The sequence below is a fragment of the Taurulus bubalis genome (genome assembly GCF_910589615.1).
Source record: "Taurulus bubalis genome assembly, chromosome: 18".
Classification (NCBI taxonomy): Eukaryota; Metazoa; Chordata; class Actinopteri; order Perciformes; family Cottidae; genus Taurulus; species Taurulus bubalis.
Genome location: NC_136606.1, coordinates 6,349,924 through 6,375,662, shown reverse-complemented (window position 1 = coordinate 6,375,662; position 25,739 = coordinate 6,349,924). Strand labels below are relative to the sequence as shown.

The following is a 25,739-nucleotide window of genomic DNA, read 5'->3' as shown; positions in this document are numbered from 1 at the left end:
CCTCTCTGGCTGCTGGCGCAGGCTTTTAATTGGTAAAATGCAGATTTTTCTTGATCAGGAGAAGGATTAAGCCCCTTATCTGTCAAGAGTATCTTACTCTAAGATGAAAAGACTGCACTGAATTACACATGCCAATTCTAGCTCCCTGCCCCCTGCTCGCTCACTCACTTACTATCATCCTCCCTCCTACCTTCGCTCACTCAACCCCTCCCGCCCCCTCCCTTTTTTACTTCCTCCCTCCTCCTTCTCTCCCTTCTTTGCCTTTTTCATGCTCTTTTTCCCCCCTCTCTTTACACAAAGCACTTCAGCAACTGACATCACAAAAGAGCATATGATTTATTAGGCGGTGTTTGATAAAGCTAAACGGTGTTGCGGGTCCCACAGCTTAGTGAAATTGCCTTGTAAACAGGCCCTCTTTTCATGCACGCCTGCATTCTAATGCATGAGGGCTGCGTCCCAGAGAGAGTTTGATAAGGAGACATGGAGACGGATACTGAAGTGGGCAAATGCTGGGAAATAGGGGAGAAAAAAACAGATAGCATTCCGCCTATTAAAGTAATGTGTGCAGAGATGTGTTTGAGCATAGAGGGACACATACATTTAAATCAGAGGATTTTATTTTTTAGAAAACATAAAAACAAGTATAACTTAACTAAAAAGTAAAATGTGTGATTTAGTGCTATTTATGTTTATGGATGCTTTTGCCTGCACCTGTGTGTGTATGTGTGTGTGTGTGTGTGTGTATACACATGTGTGTGTGTGTGTGTATATGTACACATGTGTGTGTGAGTGTGTGAGCACCTCTCATACGTCACAGGCGGCTTCAGTGTCCCCTGTGTCCGTGTCCCCGGCGCTGCCTGTCGTGCGACTCCCTCCTAAATCCATCTTGGTGGCGTTTTTACAGTTGTTGGCCGATAAGCTGGCAGGGGGAAGACGAATAACCTGCCGGGCCGCTGCTATCAGCACCTGTTTGTCGATTTAGCCGGGCCAACGGGGGCCTGTCTGCTCAGCATGGAGATTATTGATTCAATAAGAATTGCCATTAGATCATGCCATTAGGTTCCTCGGCGGCCTCTCTCCCCGCGCTGTCTGTCCCCCTCTCTGTCAGCTCAGAGGCTCATGCATCACACCCGTCAACGACCTCCTCCATTTGTACAAACGGGGTGCGAGTGTGTATCCGTCTGTGTGTGTGTGTGTGTGTGTGTGCGCTCGTGTTGTGCCAGCCACCCGCGCGATCCCGACACTATGGCCGCTCTCCCATCGCTCTCAGCCAGGGGGATATTGACCGCTGCTCACGGCAGACCGATTGCTTGCCACAGGGATTCCCTCACAGAGAGGAAGAAAAAGAGAAGACGACTCAGGTTTTCGGAGGCTCAGGCCGAGGTGGGGAGGAGATCAATCTTGGGGAAACTTCACTAACGTCTGTGGTCATCCAGTCCCCAATCATTTTCCGTGGAATTAGTCTTGTTTTGTCACTTTAGAATTAAAAAAATGTCAAGTGAGAATAATGGAGGTCCTCTGCTGATATATTAATGTCAATTTTACTCTTTGCTTTTGCTGTCGCACCCTGCTGTTACTGCGCTGACTCATTTGTCGATACTCCCCCTTTAGGATTGCTGGGAAATGAGTGCAGTGGCAGACTTATGTCTTGAAGAAAGATTTAAAAAAAATAGTGCTCTTTGTGGTAGATGTCATGGTTATGGTTATATGTGGGGTCATGATCTGGCCAGTGGGCACGGCACAGGGAAGGCACAAAGAGGCCATTGTCAGAGCGGTGTCATGCCTGGAGGGGGAACTGTCCCTGAATGCTTTATTTGCTTTGGTGCTGCATGTTTTATAGCTCAACAATCTCGCGAGTAAGAGCTCAAAGAAAGCATGTTTTCCCCAGACATTTAGGAGCATTCAAAGTCAAGTCTCTATTTATCTCCCTTCCGTCTCTCCTGTTTCCATCCGTGCCTCTTCATTCACCCCAAGGTAAAAAAGACTCTTCTCCGGCTGCTCAGGAATGTAATAATACCGGTTTCCACTGGTCAGGATATTGTGTCTGTCTCCCTCGGTTTAAGTTGCTCTCTGAAAGGCACTTCAGAGGCCATGTTGTCTATGAAAGAGAGCCAGATGTTGACATTGTCCCCAGAGGGTCTGCGTGGCATTTTTTGTATCATCTTTACCTCCTTCATTCCTCTGCAACATCCCTGTTTTACAAGGTAGTTAGTGAGGAAAGGAGAAGAAGTGAGAAGGGGATGGAGCGAGAGAGAGGAAAAACTAATGCGTGGCTGGAGTTGTAAAGCCCTCGCATTTCAGATGTCACGACTGAACTTTAGATTTCTTGCCCTGTCTCCTCACCTCCCTCCCTCCCGCCTCCCCTCCTTCCTAAGCCTCAGATTGGAAGTTGCCACGGCAGCACAACTGTCAGCGCTTGTCATGGCGGGGCGAGGGCCCAATGTGAAACGAAAAACGAAGTGACAGCGTCTTATTTCAAAAGTCCTGATCGGCGAGTCAACAGACCGACGCAGGGAAAGGGAAAGAGTTCAGGGAGGAATTAAATGGAGAGAATACACGCGTAAATAAATGGAAAACAGGAAAGACAATGTTATATTTGCCTCTCATGCTGCAAAAACATTCCTCAAGCTGAATAAAACAAATATATTCAAGGCAGAATAGCCTTTCACTTTGGTTTTAAAGTGCTTCCCTCTTCTCTTCTAGCACATCAACAATGACCACATTCACGGGGAGAAGAAGGAGTTTGTGTGTCGGTGGGAGGAATGTTCTCGAGAGCAGAAGCCCTTCAAGGCGCAATACATGCTGGTGGTCCACATGCGCAGACACACGGGGGAAAAGCCCCACAAATGCACAGTAAGGAGACCACCATTTGCATAATTTACTTTTTTTACATGTAAACTGCAAACAGGAGATTCAGAGTCCTCTTCTCTCCCGTCCTGCAGTTCGAGGGCTGTGCCAAGGCCTACTCCCGTCTGGAAAACCTGAAGACTCACTTGCGCTCGCACACGGGTGAGAAACCCTACGTGTGCGAGCACGAAGGCTGCAACAAGGCCTTTTCCAACGCGTCAGACCGGGCGAAGCATCAGAATCGCACACACTCAAACGAGGTACTGAAAAAAACCTCATTTCGGACGACGACGCTCCTCTGAATGTGGCGTTCACGAGCGACGGGTTTCTCACGGCTCCCCTGTCTTCTTGTCGCTCCTAGAAACCGTACGTGTGTAAAATCCCGGGCTGCACCAAACGCTACACGGACCCCAGCTCCTTGCGCAAGCACGTGAAGACGGTGCACGGGCCGGAGGCGCACGTCACCAAGAAGCAGCGCGGAGATTACCCGCGTCCTCCGCCGCCACGGGAGCACGGGGGCAACGGCCAGGGCCGGTCGCCGGGGCAACTGCCTCTCGGTGGGTACACGGACCAAAGGGAGTACAACCATGCTACCTCAAAACAGGACGAATGTCTGCAGGTCAAGTCCATCAAGACAGAGAAGCCTATGGTAAGACTTTATTTAAGGCAGACAATAACTCTTTTTTTTTTTAATATATATACTTTAACTACTAATTCCTAACTTTACCATAGTTGGTCTAAATGCCTAGTATTTAGGTTCCTGTGGGATTTAACATTGAATTGGGGGCATGCACGTTTAACACTGACTTCTTCTAATGAGAAAACTTTTTGTTTCTATCCAATGCTTCGGCATTTCTCTCCTTCCCTTTCTAAGGACAGTGGGTAATCAGGTGAGATAGGTATCCCTTCACATTGCATTTGTAAAATATTCGTTCTGAGTCTCACGTTTTCCCGTCTCGCTCATAGTTTAATTGTCTTTTCTCATCCCATCACAACTGCTTGACTTTCACCCCAAAAACACTGCAGATTTGCTCTCATTGTAAGTTTGCTCCATCCCACACATTCATAAAAGAGATTATTCTACTCATTTCCTATCCCTTTGAAGAGTGGCAATGGTATTTACCAAAGGGAATGCGTTTTCTTTCGGAGCGATGCTCGTGCCTTTGGGCAGAACTGTGAGGGCACTGAGCGTTGGCCTGATACTGCCCAGGGCTCCGCTCTGCAGCCAACTTCATTCGACAGTAAACAGGGTGAATACTCTCTAAACACTGCTGACGCTGCATGCCAAAAAAAGTAATTCCATTATTCCTCAGTGCAACAGTAAAAAAGGATTCAGTAAACAACCTAATTAGGCTCGAGCCGGTCTCACAAGAGGCCTTTATCCTATTTGCCTATCCTCTGAAAACGACCCAAACATGATTTCTCTTTTCTCTCTTTTGGGCGTGTTTGTCCGGACTGGCTCACTGGGGGAGGCATTACTCATGCCCCAATAATGTGCAAAACTTCCAAACATAAATGCTGCAGTTCACTCTGTGGTTCCAGCTCAAACTGCCGTGATTACGCAAGACGATTATACGGACACGCGACTCGTCTCTCATAACAGTCCGTCACTTGTTGCGATCATTGTCTAAATGTCATCGGGAATGCATCCTTCAAAAGACTACATTGTATCATTGTTTTGTGACATGTGACACCGTCTACCTTCCCGTGTGTTTTCCTGAATATGAACTTGATGATCATCTTCTGTATTTTCTTCTGCCAGACGTCTCAGCCAAGCCCTGGCGGTCAGTCTACATGCAGCAGTGACCAGTCCCCCGTCAGCACCTATCCCTGCAGTGGAGTCCAGCTTGCTGTGAGCGCCGGACGCTCGCCAGGGGAGGAGGACGGGGAGAAAGAGGAAATCGAAGAGGAGTTGGAGGAGGATTGTGTGGGTGTGCGGGCCCCCATCATGGACTCCACAGTCTCCACGGCGACCGCGGCCATGCTGACCCTGCAGGCGAGGCGGAGTGTTGGCCGCCCCCTGCGCTGGATGGAGCACATCAAGATGGAGAGGCTGAAGCAGGTGAACGGAGTGATGCCCAGGCTGGGGGCCCTGTCCCCTACACCGCCCCCGAAGGGTTCCACACTACCCAACATCCTGGGAAAGGGTAAGAGTTATTTCACTTAACATGTATCTAGTTTAGAAACGACTAAATGTGATGTCCAAGTGGGTATGAGAACCTTTTTCTGAATGCTCTTCAAAGCCTCACAAAGTCACAAAAGCAGGTGGTATCCTCGTTTCCACACGTGGTTTTCTCGCAGTAGAGTAGCACCTGTACACCGGATTTAAACATCACTGTTCAAATCAGGCTTTGAGAAATAAATTATCCTGAATTCCATCTTGCCCGTTTTGGCGAAAACACTCAGGCAAAACAGATGCTTAAAATGTACCGTTCCGCTGGAAAATGGTATCAGAACCATATCAAGCCGTAAATCATATCAGAGGAAATAGCATGAAACAGTGTTTCATGGCTAAAATGCCGCCTGTTGTCTCTGGTAACATCTGTTTGAGGGCTCTCTCCCCACTTGCACTTGCTCTCATTCGCTTTCATCCTCCTGTAATCTGCCGCGTTTACCGTCCAAACTTTATTCATCCCTTTTTCCCTGTCTGTGTTTCTCCCCAGGACCCTGTCTGGGCAGGCAGTGGGGGGTGTCTGCTCCTCAGCCACCTGCTCATGCTGAGCTGAGCAGCACTGAGCTAACGGTGCTCAATTTGCTCCGAGACCGGCGTGACAGCAGCGGTAGCGCCACCAGTTCAGCCTACCTGAGCAGCAGCCGGCGCTCCTCGGGCATCTCCCCTTGCTTCTCCAGTCGGCGCTCCAGCCAGGCTTCCCAGAGTGAGGGCACGATGACAGCCTCCCACCACCGCCGCCTCCACAACCTTAGCTCCACCGACTCTTACGACCCCATCTCCACTGATGCCTCGCGCCGGTCCAGCGAGGCGAGCCATTATGGAGGTGGGACGGGAGGAGGGGGTTGTGGGATACTCACAGGTGGGGTCTGCGGAGGCGTAGGAGGAGTGGGTGTGGGAGGCGGAGTAGCGGGGTCACGGGGGATGCTCACTTTAACCCCAGCACAGCACTACCACCTGAAAGCCAAGTACGCAGCAGCCACTGGCGGCCCACCTCCCACGCCTCTTCCCAACATGGAGCGCATGAGCTTGAAGACTCGCATGGCCATGATGGATGAGGAGGATAGCAACCCTTTGCCGCCTCTAGTCAGGCCGCATTGCTGCAGCGATGGCACCAACGGGTACACCAACGGGTACATGGGACATGCAGGTTACAGGAGGCGGGTCCTGTATCCCGGCGAGGGACCACTGAATGGCAACCGCAGGGCCAGTGACCCGGTGCGGACGCAGGCTCGCGATATCGGCACTCTGCCCCCAGTGCAACGCTTCAACAGCCTTAACAACCTCCACCCTCTTCCACCTCTGGCTCATCATTCTACGCCTGAAACCCGCAGCTTCAGCCTGCAGAACTACACACGCTCAGAGGGCAACCTGCAGAGAGGCCTGCAGCACTCACCATACACTCCGAGCATCGCGGAGCACGCGGCCTTAGAAGCCCTGGCCATGGAGGACGAGGCCGGCCTGTTGCTCGGGGATGAGGATATGCTGCCAGACGACCTGGTGCAGTATCTCCACTCCCAGGTGCAGGTGGACGGCGGCTCCTACATGCACATTGAGGACCAAATAGCTTCTAGCCAAAGGGACACCTCCCATCCATCTATGGAGGAGATGGAACAGATCCAGACTTCAGGGTTGAACATGGGCTTCACTGGGTCCCAGCAGACAGAAGAGAGGACGAGCCCGAGCAAGCTTCCCATCCAGTGGAATGAAGTGAGCTCCGGGAGTGCTGACAGGTCCCCTCAGAAGGACCAGAACCACCAGGCACAGTGTGGGAGGTGGTCGGCCGCTGAGCATGGACCCGTATCTGCGCCGTTTGGCAGATTTGGAAACATGGTGGTTCAGCAGCAGGTGCCCCTTGATTTCCAGAACAGTTGTGCCCAGGAGAATCAGTCTCAAAGTGCTTGTTGTGTTAACCCCGCCGTGAAGCTAGAGACACCGCCTAACTCCTGCATGGAGATGAGAGGTAACAACGCTACGAACACCTTCGGAAGGCCTAACTTCGCACAGATTATCAACGGGCCTCCTCAGCAGGGCTCCAATGGACTTCCGAAACAGAGCCACTTCCAGCAGAACCACAACAGTAGCACCTCTTGCCAGATCGGGAACAACCTGATCCTCAGCAGGGCCTCTCTGGACGTCCTCCCCGGCCTCTCCCAGGGAACTGCTCTTCATCACAATCGGCAGGTCCATGTCCCTCGCCCACCCGACGGTTACAGGAACTCGGTCAGGACCCAGCAGTACCTCAACCCAGAGAACTCTGCTGAGATCCAGGCTGGTCTCGACCACTGCTCCCTTGCACATCAGGTATCTGGGCTGAAACTGGAGGCCCCTGACAATGGGTACTTGGAGCAGGGCTTTGGTGACTGCCTCTCCTACGACCCATTGGATCGCAAGGCCTCCTCGTTCCCTGTCCTGGAGGACCAGTGCTTGCTCAACTCCATGGCGGAGTCCGTGGGCCAAGTGGTTGGCAACTCGGCCGCCCTTCTCTCCCCTGGCACCAACCAGGTGACCAGCACCATGGATGGCAATGTGCCTGGTCTCCTAGATGAAGGGGTGAGTCTGGACTTTGGTGCCATGCTGGAGGATGGCTTTGACCAGGGTAGCCTGGTGTCAGGTGTGCTGAGTCCCTCCATTTTCCAGGGTATGTCCAGGACCTCGTCACGCCTGACCACCCCTCGAGCGTCCGCGGCCTTCCACAGCGTGGCCCCCGGCTTAAACAACATGGCGATCGGGGACATGAGCTCTCTCCTCACCACGCTGGCTGAGGAGAGCAAGTTCCTTGCTATCATTCAGTAGCTGCTCTCTCTCTCTCTCTCTCTCGCGCGCGCTCTCTGCTTTCTCCTCCCTTAGGAAAAAATGGAAAAAAAGGAAGAGAAAAACTCTGGTGTATGTGAAGATTAAGACCAAAGTGGCAATTACAAGAACTTTATTATGTACTTAAAAGTGTTGTGGATAAGGCAGTTGTCAAGCCCATTTATTTTGTACAAATGTCATCCCACACAGACATGGGATGTGTCAAAATTATGTATAGATGAATAGTTATATTCCTTTTCTGGAATGTAGGCTATTTTTGGAAGCTCTTCTGTTTGTATTTCTGTGTGAAGGTGAGCAAAAAGTTCACTTCCTTAAAACAGTATTCTCTGTATTGTCACTGTTTTTGCTGTACACACTGTCGGTAAAAATGCATGTATTCAAGGTTAAACATGAACACTGTCTATACGAGTACATAGACCAGCCCATGTGCCAAGTATCCACCCTTCTGATCCCACAGGTACATATCCATCCTTGTCACAGCAGGTCAGACGTGGGTGATTGATTTAACAGGCCCTGATGATAACTTTATATATCATAGGTTTTTAATAAGTGGTGTATTTTGTTTGTACGTTATTTTTGTGAATCTGTAAATGTTTCAGTGCTTCTACCAAGTTTTACCAAGTGGTGTTTTTGTCGAGAGTAACTGCGGTATCGAACACATCCGAGTCTTCGAGGCGCCGGCAACAGTCGTCTCCTTGACATCTTGGTTTAGTTATTCTGGAAAGGTACTCACAAGTGTACATAACAGTGTTTTTATATTCTGTTTGTGATAATCTGATTATTGACGTTGGATTGCACGGTTGTTTGGAGCCGATATGAAAAAAAAGGACATTTTCTCCTCCATGATCAAAAGGTCCCCATTTGGTGCTTTATGTATGCTTACATAAGTAGATATGAGTACTTCACGTTTTGAATCTGTCTTAACGACCAGCAGTGGTCCACAGCACATGAATCTCCCTCTCATTATGATAAATGCTGTAAAGTGACGTGTTTTGTTTTATAGGAAATCATCTGTATTGTTTTCTCCAAAGCTCTTAAATGCAGAATGTGTACTGCCGTCAAGTATTGCAGTGACTTTGTCAACAGTGTTAGTATTGCCTTGCAGTCTGATGTGACTGAACACAGAATATTGAGTAGTTTACTTTTTATTCAGCGTCAAAGCAATGCGGTACAAATTGTTTCATTGTTCTTTGGTACTTTGGTCATTTTTGTAGCTGTGCATTATTGGTGTTTTTCTTTCTTTTTTTTTCTTCAAAGAAGTAGAAATCATTTCCTTTGAAAGAAGGAAATTACATTGAGGTATGTGCCTTATACGTATCTGCCTGTCGGTAAAAAGAAAGATCACTGCCAATCTTCCATCGTGAATTATGAAAAAAAATAACATGTAAAGTGTCTTGTGAGACCTGAAAAAAAAGGATGAAAATGACAGAACATTTATATAAGAAAAGTCTGACTATCAGAAAAGTTAAGATTTGCGAAATGCATTCTACTTTTCTTTGATTTAGTTTTTAAGTTTTCACATTTATTGTGCTCTTTTATATATAATGTGTAAATACAGTACTCTTTCTGTAGGTTTAGCAGAGGAAATGGGGAGTATCCTGGGGCCAATAAATAATTGACTTTGAAAGCAGGGATTCCCAGGCCCTGGGCAGAGGCCAGACACATCTGGCTCAGAGCGGAGCTCCAAGTGCCCGGCACTGCCCCGCCGGCAGAAGAGCCAATTTGCTCTTTTATAACTGACTACAAATGTTTGTATGGTTTTAATAAAAATGAGAAAAGAAATTAAAAAGAAATTTTATTTTAAGTCTCTTGTCTTCTTGATACCGTTTTGATAATAGATGACCCAAGATGAGAAGATAACCAGAATTACTACTGAAGTAATGATGCACACATTCCTTATATTGCTATAAATAAAACAGATTACCTCATCAAACCATTCAAATGAACCCTGTTGTGCAATTTAATTGTATCAACTGGTTTAACAGTTTGATTTTTGTTTGGGAATATACTCCAGTTATAAAAAAATAAAAGTTCCAAGGTCAGTCCTCATCAGTGACTTCATTCACGGAGAATATTGTCAACTTCTGATGCCCTCTTCTGACCGTCACGAGAAACTACAACTGCACTGTGAGACGGGAGCTCTGCAGTGTGTGAATTTTCCTCCTCATGAATTTAATAGCGTGATTACACAGCAGAATGTTTGGTTAAAGGCCCTCGTTTCTCCACGGTGAGATTAACAGCCAGTGGGCTCATTCACGCTGACATCTTTACCGGTGGCTGCACCTCTGTAGCCCTCGTGTATTCACTGGCTGACAGCCCATCAGCTCACATCAGAAGTCCTTTTAGTGAGCTTGGTGCCGACAGAGAGCTCTTGCATCATTCCCCAACTTTCCTAAGTGAGGCTCCCATTATGCTTTTTAGCAGCTCAACACAAGTGCAATCATGCGACGGAAATGAAGGGCACCGTTAAGACTTTCCACTGCAGAGATGGAGCATTAGAGCTGTAATTTATACCAACTGGCTACAAGATGGAGCGATTTTTTTTTTTTTTTACTTCCAGTGCTCTGAGGAAGCAGCAAGATCTCCTCTCACTCTTTTCCCATCATCAGAATGCACTTCGTTGGGTACAATGATAATACAAATAAAAAATAAAGATTTTTCTTTTTAACATCCAGTGTTTCGCTTCCTATAAAACACTTTATTTCATATGAAGAGCGCCATTGATGAGCAGCATGTACAGGACATGATGTCGCTCTGCATGCCAACATGTTGGGGATTAAATGAAGAAAGGGGTTTTGGTATACAATAGGAAACGTTTTATTACTAAAAAGTTGTCTTATACTGAAGGTTCCCGTTCAGCAGCGTTTCCACAACTATTCTTTATTGAAATCACAAATAGTTTTTACCACTTAATGGAAAAAAGAAGAATTAATCACACATGAAATGACTAACTATGGACTATATACAACAACGGAAGAGAGGAGGGTCACAGGTGTGGCTTTGATGGGCCCACATTGTCAGGTGTTGTAACACACTAGGCTCATACAGGAGGCACTTGAATGTGAGAGCCTTAAGAGCCAGGACCTAGCCAGAGTGCTGGAGGGGGAGGAAGGTAAAAAACATGGAAATGTCCAGCAACAGAAAACAATGACTACCTGCTTTGAAAAGAAAAAAAATCGGGTTCAAGGAGTACATAATATGCATCTATTCCTTCAATTCAGAGTTCAAGGTCTGATTATGGGGGGTGGGGGTTTCTTCCACATGTGGGACACCGATGGACATACAGAGCATTTACACAGTTCTGCACCACAGAAATCTAGAGCACAAAAGGGTGCACATTCAAAAGCATGCATCACCCCACAATGACAATTGTGGTTTAAAAAAAAACAAAACTGTGTTTAGTCTTCTGCAACTACGACAAGACTCGACTGTCTGCTGCTTGAAATCGTTAATGTGATTGACATACAGTATTTACAGGAATTATATTTTTCTTTTAAACATCTGTCACTCCAATGGCAGTTAAACAAAACAAAAAAAGAGAAGTTCCATAACTCCGTTGTCGAGTACAAGGGGGAGTTTACAATGATATATCGCGTAATCAATGTCTTAAAGAATGGCTACCATTTCAATGATCTATTTACAATAAAACGCAATTATGAATCCATAAACAAAATGAAGTTGAGGAAGAAAAAACAAAATCCTGTTTGTGGGTTGGCTGCTTCACCGCAGAGTCAGTTCCTGTCAGAGCTGGTTTAGTGGTTGGTTCTTCGTCTGCTCTGGGAGTGTGTGGCGTTCAGGGTGTCAGATCTTCTCCTGGATAAAGGGGTGCTGCAGAGCCTGGTTGATGCTGATGCGTTTGGCTGGGTCCAGCATCAGGGTGCTATCCAGCAGGTCCTTCAGCATCATCACTTTCTTCCTCTGGTCGTCAGGCAGTCGCTGGCATCCTATCATGTCCGTGATCAGGTCTTTGGTGGAGTTGATGGTGTTCATCACCGTCACCTTTTCCTGTCGGTGCAGAGAAAACCAGCGATGAGGAGACGTTGCAGCAATTACGACCTTTCGCAAGGTATTGAATACTGATCGTAACGGCCAATAAATAACATTTCATACTTTAAGAAAGTAGGAACACCTTACCCTTTCTGTCACTTTGTCTACTTCGATGTACAGGAAGTTCAAATTCTGATCGAAGTGCTGGTCTTTGAACAGGCCTTTGCGGATCATCTGAGGAAAGACGACCACGATATTGCGTCAGCCGCAACTTCTTGAACACGGCATGGAGCACTAACACACCTCGTCTTAGAGAGGGAAACAATATCTGAAGGAACTGAAATGATATGATGCAACGTTACCTTGTTGGGCATCTTGCCCTTGAGGTCCATCGCTAGTTTGAGCATGTGATTGTTGGAGGATCCAGGAAACAGGATTTTGCCAGTGTAGAGCTCATGTAAAGTGCAGCCGACAGACCACATGTCAATCCCATAGTCGTACGGCTTTCCGATGACTGAGACGGAAAGAAAGAAAATTGTGAACGCGGTCCAGTTTGAATTGCAACTGAATAATGGTGACGTGAACAAACGATGCAACTCACTGATCTCTGGAGCTCTGTAGAACCGGCTGACCAGGTACGGGGTGATGTCGTTGTCAGCGACGTGGGACGCTGAACCAAAGTCACAAAGCTTCAAAATAGTCTTGGACTCGTTCACCTTTTTTAAAAAAAAGACACAAGATTATAGCATTTTCATCTTTCTGTAACCTGAACTGACTTGATTTTTAGATTGGGTATTCACAGCATACCAGGATATTGTCTGGCTTGATGTCAGCGTGGAGTATGTTGCAACGTTTCAGCAGCTTGAGGGCCAAGAAGAGCTGCTGACTGTAGGAGCGCACCGCCTTAATGTGCAGCCCGACGTCTTTACCGTATTTCTTCAAGACCTCACGCAAATTCATGCTACGGGTGAGAATACAACAGGCAATTAGGACGCGAGGCCATTACATAAATACTGCAAACAGCAGTGGAATTTAAAATCGATGAGAAGAAAGGAGTAGGGTTTCCTTTTTTCCGTACCTGAGAGGCTCAAAGACCAGACAGAGATGCTGCTTGTGGTAGAAGTGCCTGAAGAGGCGAAGGCAGTGGAACTTGTCGTCAGGATCAGCGTCATTCAGCTTCTTGAGGAATTCTAACTCTTTCAATCCCGTCTTCTGCCTGTTGACCCCAAACAATCATGTTGTTCATCAAGCAAACATCCACAGGAGTGTTGCATTTCAAACTATCTACACTTGTTTGGATATACATCTTTTTTAAATTCATGGGGAAATGTTTTTAGTAAAAGGTATGACTCACATGAGCTCATTGTTGCGGATGATCTTGACTGCCACCTCCTGGCCGGCCCTGGCAGTGTCCCTGGCTCTGATCACGTTGCTGAAGACGCCGTGGCCGGTGTAGCCATAAACATCATAGCGCTTGTCTAGTGTCTCCCCAATGTTCACCCCTAAACAACAACACGGTCCACAAACAAAACAGAAAGCCTGTTACTCCACCGAAAAAGCAGACGTAGATGTGTGCGACTAAGGCACTGTGACCACGCCCACAACAGCCCTCGACAAGAGACATGACGGTACATTTCCCTGATGACAGCAAGGAATAATGAGCGTTTCCATAGATACTGTCAGAGTCCACGTCACCGGCTTGCCTCCCGACTACACCTGTCGGAGAAAAGAAAAGGATTTGAGAGGCAGCGCTTACGGTAGTAACCCTCAGCATCAGTCCAGTTGTCCCTAAGGTTGGGGTTCTCCTTGAAGTCCTTCCCGACTCCTGCTGCTCTCATCCTGGCATTCTGCAGAAACCACACAGAAATTAGGTCAGTGGCTCACAACAGTTCTGAGACTCTTAATCTCTCATCTTATTCTCTCTAGAAACCTCAGATAAAGAGAAAATGGCATAGATACTAAAATGCAGAGGAAAGCAGTGCTGCAAAATTTGCGATTTCATTTTGCTAAATCCAAACAGAAAAAGATACTCACATCAAAGTCGGCAGCAAACATGTCGTCCGACTCTGTAAACATGTCGGGGGCTGAAGGCTTCTTTGGGTTGGCTCCTGAAACAAACAAAAACAATAATAAAACAACTGTTTGGGTTTCTAGTCATCCACCATGTTATAAAACAGAAGAACTGGAACGTGTTTGATTCACATACTCTGCAGAGATCAAAACACGCTGCAGGTGGCAGAGACACCGAGACTGTGGATTACAAGCCAGCAACTGAATGAACACATGGCAGAAAGAAACAACATTAAAACCCCTGCAACACACAAGTCTGCATTCCTAAACTAATCAAGCCCCCAAATGCCATTTTAGTTTCGCATAGAGCGGCACTCTTTGGTCAGGCTACGTCATCAGTGTGTGAAATAGGACACAGGAACTGCAGAGAAGTGCAAATATGAATGCGCTTTTTCTTTAAATCAATGTAAAAGGCAGGGCTTTCACCTTTGTAATTTGGACTTCCTCCATATCTGCTCTTAACTGATCATGGTTTGAAGTGCATTGTAAATAAAAAAGCCTCATAAAACTGAGACGCCACTATTCTAAGTAATCACTATCCTTGACAGAGCTTTTAGCTATTCAAGTTCTGATCTCCACGTTCACATAAGATTGGCTACATTTCACAGGTTTGAGGAGCATAGAGCCCAATTTCCTGCGGTTATCTGGGAAAAGATAATTCAGCCACAGACCACATATATACAGAGCTACTTTTGTGTTCAACCTATTCAACGGTATCCTCCACATGAGGAAGCACCGCTTTTGAAAAGTGTTTGGACAATGATTGACCCGTGTGTGTGTGTGTGACAATATACACATAAAAATGACTATTCCCAGCGTGCATATATCAGAGATATTCCACAAGCCTCCACTAATATTTTTTCAAGGAATGAATTGCATGTTGACACCCGTAGTGAACTACGGCGCGCGCACCTGACTGTGTTGTTCATTCAGTTGGCCTTGTACGCCAACAGATACGATCATTCTGACCAAGACATTACCGTCTTTCTCCTGGGCGATGAGGTTGTGCTTGGCTTTGATGCTGGCCTCGAAGGTGTTGAGGTTCTCTCGTTCATACTCCTTGACATCCGCGGCTACTCGCTCCAGGATGTCATCGGGTGAGGGTGAGCGGCTGCGTGTGCTGCTCTGAGGGCTGCTGGGCTCCGACACTATGTTGGCGTCGTCACACGCGACCTTGTATTTCTGTGGCGGGAAATGAGTGACCATAAGAACACATCTAAAACATGGTACGCCATGTGCATTAGTTGTGCCATTTGTTTCTTTATAATGAGCACGACTTATCAATATCAGACTGACTAAGTATCAAACAGCATAGATGCAAACAGACCTGGACGATGGCCAAACGTTGCTGCCGGCGCTGTTCAATGAGAATTTCTTCATCTACCTCCTCGCCATCAAAGTCTTCCAACCTGCAAACACAAACAAGGTAAAGAAAACTAATTATGGATATGCACACTTTCAATATCAGAATCAGCATTATTGGCCATGCGTGTGTACACATACATGGAATTTGACTCCGGTTACACGTTGCTCTCGTCGTACATATATACAATAAACAAGTAAAATATTTAAAGACATTAAAGACAACAGAGTAGTGCACTTTACTGTTATTATCAGGGCTAATGGGAGTGAATTCTGAGGTGGCATATCACCTCCTGGTTGTTTGATGCATTACCTTTGCAATATTTATTTATTTTAAAAGCAGCTACCGGCAACCTATTAATCAGCTAATAAAACTTTGTTAATTGCAAATAATCAGATCAGCACCTGCAAGACATACACTATATTTTGTGCCTTATTTTTATTTATATATTTTTTTGCCTTAAGCTTATTTTATCCTTAAAGTTTATTGTAATTCTGTGTTAGGAGGACCCAGCAAAATAAGCTTTTTGTTGTACAGAATAACTGCCTGTTATCTGTGCATATGACATAAAAAATATCTTGAATCTTGAGTTGCATAATGCGGATTCAGAGAGCAAACTGGTTCACAACATTTTGACTAAAAAACAAAAAGTGGCCAGTTGCATTGATATCATTTTAAAGTAATTAAACAACAGCCTCTCTATGTGTAGTAGATGTCTATTGTTTACCTCCTAAGCATGACCTCCAGGGAAACAAAGGCTCACATCTTATTTTACTCACACTTCTTCCCCTGAGGACTCCTTGTCGACTTTCATGCCCTCTGAAAGGCTTCCCTTGAACTTGTCCTCATCTCTGCTGCGTCTTCTTCTCCTTCCTCGATCGCGGGACATTGAGCGACGGTACTGTCGGAGCCTTCCATACCGGTCTCTCTCCCCAAACCTAAAAGGCATGGATGTCATGGACGGATAGTTTATTACCTCGTTAATCATTCAACATGGGAAAAGTCTCCACACAATACTATATGCACCAACGAATTACAGGTTCCAGTTGCAGAGAGAAAAGTGAACATGGAATTCAAGTCAAGACAAATGTGCAAACCTACAAAAACACAACAAATGCCTGACTAAACACAACTCAGAAATAGCTTCCCATGTGAGCAGAAACAAGTGGGAGTTGTGTAAGAAGTGCCCTCACCTGTGTCCCAATGGAGACCTGCTACGTCTGCGGAGGGGAGACCGGGAGCGTCGCCGTAGCGATGCAGACCTCCGTCTTAAAGGAGAACGACTCATCCTGCGCCGGGCGCCTAATCTGGGACTGTTATCACGTGACCGATCTCTGCCTGGCCCTCCTTCTGGCCGGAGGCGCTTCCTGTAGAGACATCAAGAGTGGACAATCTAATAAAAAAAACTATCAAATATTTGATCCCTGTACATCTTTTAGAAATCAGTCAGGCTAGACTTGTCCGCCACAGTCAACGTGTAATGCTATGAGAAGTCCTAAAAGTCTCTGATCACCAACCTTATTGGGGAGTCCTGCCTGTCAACTTCCCTCCTCCTGACGTCTGGCGAGCGGCTGCGGGGTCTCCTGGGGGGAGACCTTCCTTTGGGTGGAGAGTAGCTCTGCTTTGATGTCCTGTCTGAGGCACTAGCTGAGGGGTGGTGGGCCTCTCTGTTACGAGGGGAAGCGCTGCGTTTCCTCACGGGGCTGGGAGGCCCTCGTCGATGAGGGGAGCGGTTCTCCTTCCCCGATGAAGCATCCTTGGATGGGGACTTGGCTGGCCGTTTGTCCTTGTCAGCATCTGAGCGACCTGGTCGTTCTCGTCCAGGTGATCTGGACCGCCGCCCCGCTCTCTCCTGATTTGGTCTGTCGTCGCGCTGTGGAGAGGAACGTTTTTCAGTGCGGCTGCCTTTCTGCTCTCCTCTCCAGGTGGTGGGGGAGTTGGACTTCCCGGCTCTCTCCTTGGACCTGTCAGTGCTGTCCGAATGCTTTCTGTCTTTCGACCGGCTTCTGCCACGGCTTCTGTCTTTAACAGCTGTGTCCTTGGTGGTTTTGGTCACCTTGTCTGGCTTAGACTCCTTGGCCTGTCCGGGCTTCTCCGCTGACTTACTCCGACTGCGACGCTTGGAGCTGGATTTACTGCCCTCTGTTGAGTCCCGTCTAGATTTCCCTCCTTTTCCCGCTCTGGGAGATATGGGTTTACCTGAGCTGCCCTTTTGACGCTGTTCTCCATTTCTGATCCTACCATCTCCATCCTCTTCAGATCCAGAGTTATAACCCTGAAGGATAAGGCCCATTCCTGACTGGACCTTGCCCTCCATCATCTGGCTGTCCAGCTCAGCTTTGATCATGGCCCTCCGCTTCTCTAAATCCTCCAGCACGGCCCTGTCGTCCAGACTTGGATTTCCAGAGGAGGGAGACGATTCAACTTTTTTGTGGACGGAGGGGGCAAAGAGGGCAGCCCCGGAGGGAGAGGCAACGTCTTTGCGCTTGTGTTTCCTGTGTTTGTGACGATGCTTGCGTTTGCGGTCCTTGTCCTCATCAGAGGCATGCTTGTGTTTTTTGTGCTTACTACGATGCTTGTGTTTTTTCCTCTTGTGTTTGCCGCCACTGCTGCTGTGATGTTTGGGCCCATCTTGTGTCGTCTTCTCCCCATTAGCCTCTGCCTGCTGGGATGAGACAACATTTCAGCTCGACAACTCATTCAGGTGGAAAATATTTTCTCTTCTCTTTATATGGTATATGATATGACAAGATGAAACGTGTGATCGTAACAGCATGAACATTTGTTTTATTTGGTGTATTTTATCTTGTTTGTAGGCTAGTTTGTAATGATCTGTAATGTGTGTGATGCAGTTTTAGTCATTTAGAAATAAATAAAACGATTAAACTCAGAAAGAAATTATAGGAAAAACTAAACATGAGGAAGGTGGACAGCACCCTCCATATGGAATAACATGTGTTGTTTTGCTGTTTGAAAAAAAACTGCAGGGATATTATATGGCTGACACTTTTTTGTTAAATTAAGCAGAATACTATCACAGATTATGAAGCACTACAGACTGTTAAAATTAAAAGGTACAACGTTTATAACAGAATCATGGCATCATACCACTGAAGATATTTAGATCTTGCTGTTGTCCATCCCTACCTCTTCCTCTTCCCCCTCTTCTTCCTCTGACATCTCTCCGCTTTCCGCATTGTCACTTCTTTCATGGCGCTCCACATCCTGGTTCCTGTTGAAAAGAGTTACCACCTTAAATATTGAGCACACAATATTACACAGTAAAGTCAGGATTTGTCGATCAATCAGAGTATTTGACAACAATGTTGTAGGAAACCCTGACTGGTCTACTGCAAATCAGATTTCTTATAAAGCTGATCAGAAACACCAGAATAATACCAACAAAAAAAACACTTATTGACTAAATAATCAGTGCATTACCTGATAATAGCAATCACTTGGGCGTTGCCTTAATAGACATTGAGGCCTCGGTATTATTCAGAGGCTTTCTTTTGTTGTCTCTCCTCCAACACTTGTAACCATTGGCAACCAGGGTGCTTATTACTTTTGGAGTCATAAGAAAATTCCCAACGTTTGGTATTTGGTAATTGTGGCTCAATCGACTTTGTTCCTAACAATAAGCAGTAGAAAGGCCACTTTAAATTAAATAAAAAAATCATAAAATATGATTTTTTTGTATTGCCCTTTTCTCTGAAAACACCATCGACCGCCGCTGTCCTCTCCCAGAAATCATTGTGCGAATATGTCGTGAAATAAATAAATATTTGTTTTGCATTATCGTAGTTACGTCACAGCTTTTAGATCACCGCGAGCACAAAATACCCGGGAGGTTCACATTCGGCACAACGTGGTTACGTAATGTGCCGAATTTAGCTTTAAACTGCAGTTAGACACTGAACAGAACAATGACCCCAACTTTTAGTGAGATACGTCTGCTGATTAGTGAGGCGACAACACTTATTTGTCGCCATGCACACTTGACTTGTTCGCCCCCCCCCCAAGACGATTTCCTCCATTAGCTTGAAGACGCTAACTGTTCCTAGCTAGCTTCATCCTCGGGTAACGTTAGCTAGCTTCCAGCTATGCTAACTTACTTCACAAGATCTACGCGTGCCCACAAATACGAGTGTTTGACTCCGTTAGCTGATGGCGTCCGTATTATGGAAGTTAATGCGCAACAATTCCGACGGTGTACACTTGTAGGTGCGCTGCGATGAACAAAATGTGATGCTAGTTGAGCTAAAGAGCGTTAGCTAGTTGGCTAAGAACGTTAGCTAGCGGTCGGTGAGTAATTTAGATGACGTTAGCCCCGGCAACAACGTGAAAGCTGCTGCTGGGACTCACAGAACAGTTCCCGTTTGGTTTCGGACAGGGGATGCCTTCACACTTGATCACTACGGGCCACTTATTTTAAATTAAATGACTTACACGTGTTCGTTGCCATTATTCATTCTTGTGGACGCGATGTCCATCTCAACGTCGGCCATTTTCCTCAGCTGAGGGGGCCTTCTTCTTCTTCAAATGTTTTGAACGCAATATCACAACGATATCTAAAATACGCGCGCGCCCTCTGGTGGGCTGGCGACGAACTGTAAGCCAGGATTCGTGCAGTGAACTTCTGTCTTTTGTCCACCAGGGTGGGTACTTGTGTGACTTTAAGTTTTCAGGGCAGCATACAGGTTTAAAAGTAACTAAATCTGTTGAATAATGAATAAAAGTACAATATCCCCCAACAGAATATAATGGAGTAGAAGTATAAAGCAAGATACAATAGCATGACTTGGCATATATGTGTGTTATTATGTTTCAATAGATAGCCAACAGGACTCCTCCAGCCAAAATAAGGTTTTTTTCGTCCCCCTTTTCATTCCAATATCTTGCCTCTATTATGTTTTGGGGTTTCTAAACCTCCAAAAATTAAAAATATGTTGGACATTTAAAAAAAAAAAAAGTTTAAAAAAAAATCACACATTTCCTTGAAGGAGATTTTAAACTCAATCAAGATGAACACATAACACAGTGTTCAGGGTTTATCTGCAAGCATGCAGAACTTTACCGTGTTAAATACTGAACTATCCCATCAGAGCCTCGCTTGCAGCCTTCGAGAGACTGAGGAAAACTGCACTTTCTGGGAGTTTGCTTAGTTTTCTTGTACCACAGGACGGCCCTGGAAGTCAATTAGTGGATCGCGTGGTTTTTAAGGGCCCCTTGTGCATCGTGGGCTGCGTGAGGGGGTTGTGCTTTATGCCGCATTGGCATGCTCAACAAAAGTGCTTGATTTCAATTTTCTCTTTCAGCACTGTAGCATATGATTTTCTACAGGAGAAATAATTCTAAGTATAATAAGAGATTATAATCCTGAATGTCATTATTTCTTCACCATACAGCAGTTTTCACTGTATTTATCGATAATATAATATAATAATATATGAACACACAACTGTGTGTAGAGCAGATGTTTTAATTTCTAGTTTTAATTTTAGTCCTTTCTAGTTTTAAAAGGACTATATTTTGCATTATGAGCAATATATTTTCGGGTTTCTTCACCGATAATCTCTGTATTGTCTATGTGTGCCATTGTCCTATTTCCTTTGTAAAATATGAGTTAATCTGAACTTTTAGCAGGTAAAGACACTAACATTAAACCTTCCTGTGGCCTTTGTCGGACACTTAACTTGAGTTGTCGGATCGTTTCAGCAAAAGATACTGCAAGATTGCATCCTATTTATCCTCCATGATTAATAAAGCAGCATTGTCTCAAAAAACAACAACACGTGAATTCATGAATTTTACTTGTAGAGCAGTTTTATTTTTGTCTGGAACAAAAACAATTCTGACTTATATTAACCTTTTGAAAACCCACCTATTTTTAGGCCTATGCTTGAAAATTGCATACCCAAACCAAAAAAAAGAAGGTATATCTCTGCAACCACTAGGGCTATTTGGATAATGTTGGTGTTATAATAAAAGAGTATAATGTGAGTTGTGTGTTCAGATGTGTAAATATCAGTGTATATGTTACTGGTTATGAGTAAATGAAGAAGTAAATGATACAGTTGTTATAGCAATATCTGCCATAGAGCCCATATGGGCTCCACAATTTTCAACGGGTTAATAGGCTCAACTGATGCTGTATATTTAAGGATGCTATTGTGCACTAGTACCAATAGTTTACTAAAAATCTCATATTTTAAAGATGAAGTTCAGTGTCCCATACGGCAAAAACAAGCATGACAAGAGAATAAACCGAATATTTTGCTATCAAAGTTTGTTGTTTGCATGCAAGATACATTTTAAGCTCTGCACTCATCACGAGAAATACAAGTTCCATTTGTGGTTTATTAGCGAGATTGCAGCCTCGGCCTTTCGGATACTCATCAGACCTGCTGAGAAGTCCCCTATCAAATATGTTCATCCTTCTCAGAAGGGAAACCACAAAATGTGATAGTTACCGGGAAAGTGTAAAAATACCAAACCCCACATCTTGATTTTGGTGTTTTTGCCTCGTTGAAAGAAACGTCACGACATAATCAGACCGATCAGAGACATCGAGCTGAGTGGGAAAAAAAAACAAAATCATGACATTCAAGGCTGCAAGAGCATTCCGATGTTATCATCCTCACTTGACAGTGTTTTATGAAGCAGTGAATGGTGTTATTGTGAGGCACCTGTGGTTGCTTATTCACAGTGAAAGTAATGGAGACGTGGAGATAGAACAGCATTAATGTTGACATCCTGGCAGATGGGGCACGTGCTTCTGGCAGATGAAAGTCCTGCAGGTGTTACCATTACCATTAAGTGTTTTAATGGCATCTTGCTTTGAGTAGGCTGGACTAAAAATGTATTAAAAAAAGAAAAAGAAAAAATCCTTTGATTAGGTTTCCCATTATAAAGCAATTTATATAACAATCTAACAGTTTTAGCTTCAAGGCTGTAACTCACAGCCTGGGCGTTACACTGCGGCTCAGTTATACGGTGAAGCTGCAAGCTGCAGGTCTCACCACAGATTAAAGTGCCAGTCATGGAGACATTAAATATTCCATTAGTTCAGACCTCTGTCCCAGTATGCCCAGTAAATCATGGATCTATATGGACCTATATGCAGTGACTGTGTGTCACAGCGCTTATGATTTATTATGACGCGTGACCAGCTTGTTAAGATGGAACTCAGGCACTTTACTTTGTGCAATACATGCTTTTTACTTTAAAAAAATAAATAAAAACATCTTTCTTTATGTCTTCAGTGTGTTAACTCGACAACAGAAAGCAATACATCAAATAGCATGACTCAGGACACGGCTGGTTACAGTGTAATGTCCACAGGGCTCAGATCTTTAGACACTCATGATCATATTTGAGTCTTTATTAGTCTGTCTTTGTCTCGATGATGTTACCAGTTGTCTGGAGGTTTTGTTTGGGGTTTTTGTTGTTGAGTGTGTTTTCCTTTTCTGAGGTTATTCATTTCCCTGTCTTTGTGTGTTTCCTGCCTCTCTGATTATTCACACCTGTCCTCAGTCACTCACCTGCCTCTGATTCCGTTACCTGGTCTGCATGCTCCCTGTTCTGCTGTTCTTCAGTCAACCCCTGGGCTCATTGCGGGCCCATATTCCACAAGTGTAAGTGATCGGTGTTTGGACTTTGGCTTGTTTTCAGTCTTCTTATTTTTTGGGGCTTTTGCCTATCTGGATTTGTTTGCTCTACTCGGACGGATTACCTGTGTGACCACCTGCTTTTCAGTGGAGACCTATTAGTTAAACTTTCCTTGTGTCCTGCGTCTGCAACTGAGTCTCTGTTTGAACCAGAAGTGTTACAAGTGTCTTTTTTGGGAAAATATACTTCTTCACTTCCTTGCCATGAGAAGATTGCTGCAACTCTCGTGTCTGTCCATGAAGTATGAATTTGGCTTTGCATTAAGATACATGGACATGCCAAATCTTGTTTGTTTGTTGCTGAGGAAGAAAATGATGCCAATGGAAAATAAATAAGGATATTTTTTTTGTGATGGACATGCAATGCAACAATAACTGCCTCCGTGTGAGGAAGCAATAGTCGGAGCAGCTGATTTAGTATTTAATATCCAAGAAGACCGCTTATGATGGACGAGGCAAGGTTTCCAAAATTTGCATTTGGGCACATTTGCGCATATTTTTGCGCATCTGTGACATTTAAATTTTTTCGTATAGCAAACCTTATATTTCACTTGTATATGACTTACGGTGTTCAATAAACTTGTATCAGTGTGGATTTACTGGGGGAAATGCATTTTCTTTTATTTGCTATTTTTTTTTTAACAAAAATCTTAATTTGCTAACATTTTGCTAAAAAAAGACCTAATATAGGTCTGCAGGGCTTAAAAGGTTAAGCCCAGCAATGATGGTTTTCCACAACTTAAGTGGTTTAGTTCCTAAACCTAACCGTTGTTTTCAACATAATGTCGTCTCAAAATATATGGAGAATTATATAGATTGTGTTTCGTGGCTATGCTGCAAGACTTGTAAATAAGCTGGAACATCAGTGTTCACTTTTTCTTTTATTTATATATATATATATATATATATATATGCAAAACAAACAGGATATGGTGATTAGTGAGTTTTGATTAGCTCTTTAAAGTGCGTGCGTGTGCACGGGGAGCTTGAATAAATTGATGCACACAGAACCATTTCACGTGCTGTAATGGGACCGTTAGTTTACATTTAAGCAGCACCATTGAGCATAACCAAAGTGCTGGAACAAGAAGGAAAACAAACACGCATAAAGATTTGATTAATGACTTTTGCTGCTGCAACTCTGCTCTCCATAGAGAGGGAATAAAGCAGGCAGACGTTCGGGCTGCCTTGACTTTTAGGGCCTCTGCTCTCCGAGCTTCACTGGAGACACAATAAGGATGAGGCCATAAAGCACGAGGTCCAGCAGATGCTCAGTGAAGACAACCACAGTCCATTATGCAGCCTGTTAAAGACACTCAGGCGCTGCGCTAACCCACTTTCAGCCCCAGCTCCTGCACTCTCCGTTGGGTTTTTGTCTGCCGCTGTGGACGAGGACAGAGTTATGGCTCGGAAAGACTTCCTCGGAGTGAAGCTCACAATACTTGTGAATGAAAAGGGGGAACGTCTGCTTCTATCAACGCAGATGTTCTTTGTTCCCTGACAGATGTGTCCATCTTTTATGTTTCTCTCTCTTTCTCTCCTTTCTGAACAGTCTTGCTTTACGAGCCTCTGATGTTTTGCTTTTCTCAAAGAACTGAGGCTGGCATGAAGGATTTACAAGGGCAGAGAAGCAGGCTTGGGAGTACGGCCGAAGCATACGGGCTTGTCTGGGGTGGAAATTTATGTCCGCTTGGAGGGAAGGGACGAGGAAGCATGTTTCACAGGAGCCGCTGGGGAAGAGTGACTTTGGAACTGGAGGTCATTTCTCTGGTGTGTTCACAGGGGATTTTAATGTAGGAATCGACAGACGTTCTTGTACTTTGGGGCATGCTGGGGCATCATTTCCACTTGATTGGACACGTTAACACCATGCTGCAGGTCTAGGGTGTGGCAGTTTTGGCATTGAGGGACTGAAGTATTGGTAAACAGGAGCTGGAAAAGCTCTAATTTCCCACCTATCATCTGCATAATTAAACCAGGGTGACAATCAAGGCCCAAAATATCAACCTTTGTATATGTTGTAGATCCACCACCCGAGTTACAAAGTAAACATCCACTTAAACTAGAGACCTCACTGAATGAGCGGCGAAATTTTTTTTTAAGCGGCTGCATCTTCTAGCAGATACATTTTTTTCACCTTTTGCGTAGAGACAGGCTAGCGTTCCCCGTTTGCAGTCTTTATTCATATCTGATATCTCATATATTTTTTAAAGGCCTTAAATGTTGTAAACTAAAAAACGCTAACCCTTATGCCATCGATCCTGCACTTAATAACTTGTTCAATTCTTAATCCTGAATTCATCTTTTTCTATCCTAAGCAAAATCAAAGTCATTATTTAAAACCTAAACCCAGTTGCTAATCCTGAATTAGTCCATTAGAAGTGAACACTGGCTCCTTGATTTTGCGTGTTTTTTCCCCATCTCTCTATCTCTCACACACACACACACACACACACACACACACACACACACACACACACACACACACTGTCCTCTCGTCCATCAAACCGACCTCAACGAGTTCCTCGCTCGTACTTTTAGTCCCTGCAGGTATTTTGGCCTCAGCTCTGTTGCAACTAGAGACAAATGTGTTTAGAATTCTGCACGAAAAAGCCTTTAGTCGTAAAAGTCGATTTCTTTATTTTTTTCATTTAAAGCGCACTCTTTCCGAATAATTATTCTGGAATGAGGCACAGAGACAGAATGTGCCGACTCTGTAAATGTGGGCAAACCACAGATTTGAAGCCTGGTTCCAAACAGACAGATCCTGTTATTACACGGGGAGAAAAGGGGTTTTCTGATACTACTGAGGCGTTTT

General features: G+C 45.0%; 2 protein-coding genes across 2 annotated transcripts in view; one reads left to right on the top strand and one right to left on the bottom strand.

Annotated features, from left to right (window-relative positions):
* gli3 (GLI family zinc finger 3) overlaps window positions 1–7,813 on the top strand; it is a gene marked incomplete at its 3' end in the record, with an annotated part of 86,199 nt that extends 78,386 nt beyond the window's left edge. The window contains exons 11-15 of the mRNA XM_079234625.1: window positions 2,704–2,853; window positions 2,943–3,107; window positions 3,209–3,496; window positions 4,610–4,994; window positions 5,511–7,813. Of these exons, the coding sequence (XP_079090751.1) occupies window positions 2,704–2,853; window positions 2,943–3,107; window positions 3,209–3,496; window positions 4,610–4,994; window positions 5,511–7,813 (3,291 nt within the window). The remainder of the gene's footprint in view (window positions 1–2,703; window positions 2,854–2,942; window positions 3,108–3,208; window positions 3,497–4,609; window positions 4,995–5,510) is intronic.
* Window positions 7,814–10,561: 2,748 nt separating this feature from the next.
* Window positions 10,562–19,762, bottom strand: prpf4bb (pre-mRNA processing factor 4Bb). Its single transcript, XM_079234638.1, has 16 exons — window positions 19,701–19,762; window positions 18,399–18,483; window positions 16,769–17,916; window positions 16,445–16,618; window positions 16,031–16,189; window positions 15,216–15,297; window positions 14,869–15,070; window positions 13,853–13,926; window positions 13,575–13,665; window positions 13,173–13,320; window positions 12,897–13,034; window positions 12,626–12,779; window positions 12,420–12,534; window positions 12,181–12,332; window positions 11,966–12,052; window positions 10,562–11,836 (listed from the first exon to the last, which is right to left on the bottom strand). The coding sequence occupies exons 1-16, from the start codon at window positions 19,757–19,759 to the stop codon at window positions 11,633–11,635; spliced, it is 3,072 nt and encodes a 1,023-aa protein (XP_079090764.1). The 5' UTR covers window positions 19,760–19,762; the 3' UTR covers window positions 10,562–11,632.
* Window positions 19,763–25,739: the final 5,977 nt, after the last annotated feature.

Bases quoted from the DNA above. Each gene is read 5' to 3' on its own strand.
- prpf4bb (XM_079234638.1), bottom strand. From the start codon at position 19,759: ATGGCCGACGTTGAGATGGACATCGCGTCCACAAGAATGAATAATGGC. The intron at 13,927-14,868 runs GTAATGTCTTGG...TGTTTGTTTCAG, and splicing joins CATCGCCCAGGAGAAAGACG to GAGCCAACCCAAAGAAGCCT. The intron at 13,321-13,574 runs GTAAGCGCTGCC...GTTGTTGTTTAG, and splicing joins TGATGCTGAGGGTTACTACC to GGGTGAACATTGGGGAGACA.